Genomic DNA, 6,022 nt, shown 5'->3' with positions numbered 1-6,022 from the left:
AATTAAAGATTTCATTATGGGCACAATAATGCTGTAATTTGAGAAAAATATGCTTTCTAATTGGTATCCAAGTAAAGTAGTAAACCGCGCGAGGGCGCATACATGGCCAAATGAGGTCGGAATGAAATTGAAATGCGAACCAAATGCAAATTCGGCGAAATGAAATTCATATTAAATTCACGCGTAGTAGTCATGATATCCGTGTAGTAGTAGTCATCGTCGTCGCTGTAGAGAGAGAAACCAAAGGAGAGAGAAAAGATTGCTCTTTTTTATTTTCTTCCTTCTTCTTCCTCCTCCTCTTCATCCAGAGAGAGACAGAAAGAGAGAGAGTGAGCGAGTTTTGGAGAGATAAGCGCCTGCTTCTTCGGCATTTCCGCCAGATAAAGTTAAAAGCTAGAGCTGGATTTATGGACGGATGCTACTATTAATGGCGGGTCTTAAATCTTAATCTCAAGTTCATTGTTCAAATTGCGTGTCCAACATTGCTGACTTGCTTCTCGGTTTAAATGGAGATTATTTGTTAGGTACCTTCTCTTAAGCTCTGTTACTTTCTATAATTTTGGTAAAATGATATAGGTACATGCTCACCCTTTTAAGTGTCAAAAGCTAATTAATGCGTGTTTGTGCTGGTTGTTCGTCTCTGATTTTGCGCACTACTGCTGTTTTCAGGGTTTTGATTTACTGTATCTCGTATTCCTTTTGGCTAGACCTGAAGTTGGTTGAACTAGGGTTCAGGGCCATCAACTTGTGAATCGATATCATAGTTGTGAAAGCAGAATGGGCGATACTGAAGAAGCCCACACTGACATGATGCATAATCTTCAATCCTCGTTCGGAACTTCATCATCTTCGATTCTGAAACAACCTTTAAGTATGGACCAACTCAGTGTACCCCAATTCAACCCCTCACAAATGCGCGCGCGGCATTTTCAGCAGACTTTTGGCGGGGATAGTAATAATAATAAAAGAGTGGGCATACCACCATCACATCCCCACCAGATCCCACCGATTTCTCCATATTCCCAGATCCCTGTGTCGAGACCCGCGTCACAGCAAAATGTTAGCCCAGGACCTACACATTCGCGATCATTATCACAGCCTCCGTTTTTCTCGCTCGATTCTCTGCCTCCCTTAAGCCCTTCTCCTTTTCGAGACTCCACTTCAACTTCCATGTCAGACCCAGCTTCGGCTGATGTATCTATGGAGGATCGGGATGTGAGTTCGCATTCGTTATTGCCACCTTCACCTTTTACAAGGGGTAATCCTTCACGGGTTGGAGAAAGTTTACCCCCGCGTAAAGCACATAGGCGCTCTAACAGTGATATTCCATTTGGGTTTTCTACTGTAATGCAATCTTCGCCTCCTCTTATTCCACTAAGGGGTTCTGGTGGATTAGATAGGTCACTGTCTGGAAGAGAAAATTCAGGTGGAGGTTTAGCAAAGTCTGCACAATTAGTTAAAAAGGAAACAAGTTGGGACAGAATTGTTGACCACAATATAGAGGGATCAGGTGAGAAGAAATCCCCTGAAGGGGAAGTTGTGGATGATCTTTTCTCTGCATACATGAACTTGGATAACATTGATGCACTTAACTCTTCGGGGACTGATGACAAAAATGGTAATGAAAATCACGATGATTTGGATAGTAGAGCAAGTGGAACAAAGATAAATGGAGGTGACAGCAGTGATAATGAAGCAGAAAGCAGTGTCAACGAAACTGGGGCCAACATGCAAAGACAGGGAACCAAATCTTCGAATGAAATGAAGGAAGGGATGAAAAGGAGTGCGGGAGGAGATATTGCACCCACCACAAGACACTACAGAAGTGTCTCAATGGATAGTTTCATCGGAAAACTAAACTTCAATGATGACTGTCCTAAACTGCCACCTTCTCCAGGTCCTCGTCCTGGGCAGATTTCTCCTACCAATTCAATTGATGGTAATTCATCTGCCTTTAGTTTGGAGTTTGGAAATGGAGAATTTAGTGGGCCTGAGTTGAAGAAAATTATGGCCAACGAAAAACTTGCTGAGATTGCTTTAACAGATCCTAAGCGGGCAAAAAGGTAATTTCGTTGAATCACTGACAAATGACATTAACTCCAACTTGTCTCTGATGAATTGTGCTTGGTTCATTTTAGGATTCTGGCAAATAGACAATCAGCTGCACGTTCCAAAGAACGGAAGATGCGATACATTTCTGAACTAGAACACAAGGTTCAGACGCTGCAGACAGAAGCGACCACGCTATCTGCACAGCTGACCCTGTTGCAGGTAGGAACATATTTTTGCACTAATTATTCATATAGTTATATCATTTGGTAATTGTGGGCGTTGTCTAACTTCCTCTCCTTTATCTGAACGCAGAGAGATTCCGTGGGGCTCACAAACCAGAATAATGAGTTGAAGTTCCGCCTTCAAGCCATGGAACAACAGGCAAAACTCCGAGATGGTATTTCCGTTCCCCTTTTAATTTTCCCCGTAGTATTTGTTTTTTTTCTTAAAGGTTGCATACTTAGGGTGATTAATTATTTAGAGTGGAATTTTCTTAGGTTAGTCTTGAGAATCTATTGCGCTTAGAAGCAGATGTTGTTTTAGTTTAGTCATAATCAACATCATAAATTAAAAGCAACATATGCTATTCTACTGTGGTGATGTTGTTTGCATTCAAATTTAGAATTCATTTTTGTATATGTTATTCAAGATTTTATCAGCTTTCACGCTTTGTTTCTTGTGAGTAATAGAAGCTCTTCTATTTTGGTGACTCACATTTCGTCAACTATAATTTTTTGTGCTGATCTTATCGATCGGACTGTCTTGAAGATGCATCGTCATTATTGGGATATGCTCATGTAGTCCTTTGAGGCATGATGCAAATGTTGTTGTGTTGTCAACTTGTTGTTTTAGCTAATAATAAACTCTGGCAGATATATTGCATGTAGGGATCTATAATCTTGGGTGGGTGGTTATGTCATCAGGCGCAGAAATTAAAAATGCAAATAGCTGTTGATAAATTCAACCTGCTCTTCTTTATTAACAGTTATTATTTCTGAGGTGGTATGGCATTTTTATTATATTCCTTTTGAAACAAGGTGTTGTGAGGCCTCCTTTTTTTTTATTTTTTATTTTAAATAAAAGACAAAATGGTTATGTGAAAGCAAATATTCCTTCTGAAGAGACTTCTTTGTTTCCAGGGGAGAAAGGAATGTGATGGTTATGGATCACCTTATCGTATAGCGTGTCCTATAAATGTTAAAACCTAAAAAGGTTCAAGAAATACAAAACTTCATATTGTCGTCAATTGAATTTTAATAATTGGGACATATGTGATGAAAGTGGCCAGTTGCACTCAGTTGTCTGCCAATTTAAAACTTGAAGACTTCTTAAGGACTTCTTGCTAAAGCTTTTCTTCTTGTGCCTTGAAGTTGTGTTGTTGAAGAGGTATGGATAGCTCGTAAGTTATACATTTGTGATCCTCATCTTGCTTTACCTCGGTTACTCCTTTATTGCTTGTAGTTTTAGAGAGAGTATTGACGCACAATCCCCTTATAACGTCAATCTGTCATGCTATTTTTGCCCTAACCTGCTCTTACACCCGTCCTGCTGCATTTTACTGCCTATGTTCCTTTTCACATAGGCTCTTAATGTAAAGTGATTAAAAGCATTCCATAGAAGGTAATGTTGTTGCATTCGATCAATCTTCCGCTCAGATAGTCTAGCTCTTTTCCTCAGAAGCCTGCCGGCTCATCTGTCTTGTCATACAATTTCCATATTTCTGGAAGTTCTTTGTCTTCTTCGCAATTTTTGTAGTGATTATGTGTTTGCTATTTTCTCTATTATCTGAATTGAGCGATTGCTTTATAGTTTGAACTGACTGCTGTCGCTATTGTAATCTGATCTCAGCACTAAATGAAGCTCTAACTGCTGAGGTTCAACGACTCAAACTCGCCACAGCTGAGTTGAATGGTGAATCTCATGGTTCAGGCTGCATGATCTCGCAGCATTCTATCAACCCTCAGATGTTCCAATCGCAGAGGCAGCAATCACAGGCATGCCAACCAAACGTTCAGATGCAGCAACAGCAGCAGCATCAACATCAACAGAACAGTAGTGCTGCCTCGAAGATTGACTCAAAACACTAGGTTGTGAAGACTGTTTTGCAGCTGAATGGTTCTGGTGGCTCTGAAAATTTAACATCATTTCATTGCATTTATTCATAGTTTTTGCTTTTTACGGGAATTCTCTTAAGTTATGATGTTCATAAAGTTCGATCTGCTTTGCCTGTCCAGCTCGGACCATGGTTTGAAGTCATATATATACAAGTCCTAATTCCAGTATTATCTATAAGTTACAGTTTATATTTAATTTAAGTAGATATGTTAAATTGTAAACATTTCTTTGGACATAATTTGTTTTATAGTATTGACGTATTATTGGTTAAAGCAGTGTATAAACTGTTCTTGTAAAGGAATGATCATTCCCGAATGGCTCCGCTGATTAGTGTTCTGCTGTAATTTTTAAAATAAATTCCTGTATTAACTGCCCCCTTTTCTGGGGTATGCTAGAGGGTCAAAGCCCTGAAATATAACCAAAACTGGAGGACAGAATTCTTGCATGGATTTGGTCTCCTAATGGGAGGGCACAATCAAGCAACCTTGGCTTATGTATTCATATGTAGTGGGTTCACTGGTTCAGCCATTGGCACGGACCCATGGGTGTCCATTAAAGTCAATGCTAGGATTTATGGGAGCTGAGGGTATTATAATATTTTGCCAAAACGGTGCTCCGCAATCGAATACGGTTGTGGATAAAAAAATGAAGATGGGGCGTAAAATGTCAAGATTCTTATCCTCTTTGTGCTGAAAATGTTACCTTGAGAATAAATCCACAGCCCTAGAAATGCTGCTGGCCAATTCGGTGGTAAAAGGCGACGAAGAAATCAATAGTCAATACCAATGTCAATGTTGGATTTGGATGAATTGTGATAAGGAGGGGCAGACTGGGTTAGACAATTGTCGATTAGAGGAAGAAACGAAGTGTGAGGTGAACTCATGGAGGTATAAACTGGTTTAATGGTTGCAGAAACAGTGGCGAGTTGCCCTTTTTGGATTTTTTTTCCTTTTGACGAGGATGGGAGATGATGTTTGTCAGAGGCGAAATTAATGCAACTTGAAAGAGAGCCTTTTTGTTTGGGGTAAAAAATAAAAATGAAAAAAAAAAAACGGGGGAGAGAGAGAGAGCTTTCTCAACAATACGATGGCCGTTCATTTGATTGTGTTTATTGTGAGATTTTTTATATGTTATGAATTGCCTTACTTCCCTCACGAGCACAAAAGTCAGGATGGCCGAGTGGTCTAAGGCGCCAGACTCAAGTTCTGGTCCTCGTGAGAGGGCGTGGGTTCAAATCCCACTTTTGACATTTTGGCTCCACTCCAACAGAACCCTATTGCACCGAAATAACCCAGCAAAACATATAAACACATTATTTCCTGTACTTTCAAAACTGTATCATATATTTCTGTTTTCATATAACATAATTGGCTATGTGATCCAAAAACCAAAACTACATATAATGGCGTTCTAATTCACCATGACAATTCCCTTTATTCCTTTTCTGAAAAATCATAGGGATCGCATAAACTTTAAGTCCCATTTGGTAGGAAGCATTAAAAATTAGGCATAGGGATTGAAATTTAGATTGAGAATATCTACTAAAAAGTGTTTAATATAAGAATTCTTTAGTATGTGGGATTAGCCAAACCATATATGTGGTATTGAAAAATACCATAAGAGAAAGTGATATTCCCAATCCCACCTCTATAAGTTTACCTAATCTATATAAACAAGTAATTACTCATGTTAAATACTATTTTAATAATTTTTTTCAATTGCAATCACAATCTCTATTCCTCGTTTTTAATACTTCGTACCAAACGGGATTTTAAAGTATGAATTTAAATATTAGAAAGAGAAAGGAGGTAGAAATTGCTCAAGACGATTGTTAATATGTTGAGAATTGTGGCTC

General features: G+C 39.0%; 1 protein-coding gene and 1 non-coding gene across 2 annotated transcripts; both read left to right on the top strand.

The window, feature by feature from the left end:
- Positions 1-239: 239 nt before the first annotated feature.
- Positions 240-4,482, top strand: LOC114723691 (uncharacterized). Its single transcript, XM_028909918.1, has 5 exons — positions 240-524; positions 670-2,063; positions 2,139-2,271; positions 2,365-2,449; positions 3,901-4,482. The coding sequence occupies exons 2-5, from the start codon at positions 778-780 to the stop codon at positions 4,137-4,139; spliced, it is 1,743 nt and encodes a 580-aa protein (XP_028765751.1). The 5' UTR covers positions 240-524; positions 670-777; the 3' UTR covers positions 4,140-4,482.
- Positions 4,483-5,332: 850 nt separating this feature from the next.
- On the top strand, positions 5,333-5,416 carry TRNAL-CAA (transfer RNA leucine (anticodon CAA)). The gene has a single exon. It is a non-coding gene; the product is annotated as a tRNA-Leu (tRNA).
- Positions 5,417-6,022: the final 606 nt, after the last annotated feature.

This window comes from Neltuma alba, unplaced genomic scaffold (genome assembly GCF_004799145.2).
Source record: "Neltuma alba isolate B1F8T4 unplaced genomic scaffold, ASM479914v2 tig00012148_pilon, whole genome shotgun sequence".
NCBI lineage: Eukaryota > Viridiplantae > Streptophyta > Magnoliopsida > Fabales > Fabaceae > Neltuma > Neltuma alba.
The sequence above is the reverse complement of the archived record's forward strand: the minus strand, read 5'-3'. Positions and strand labels throughout refer to the sequence as shown.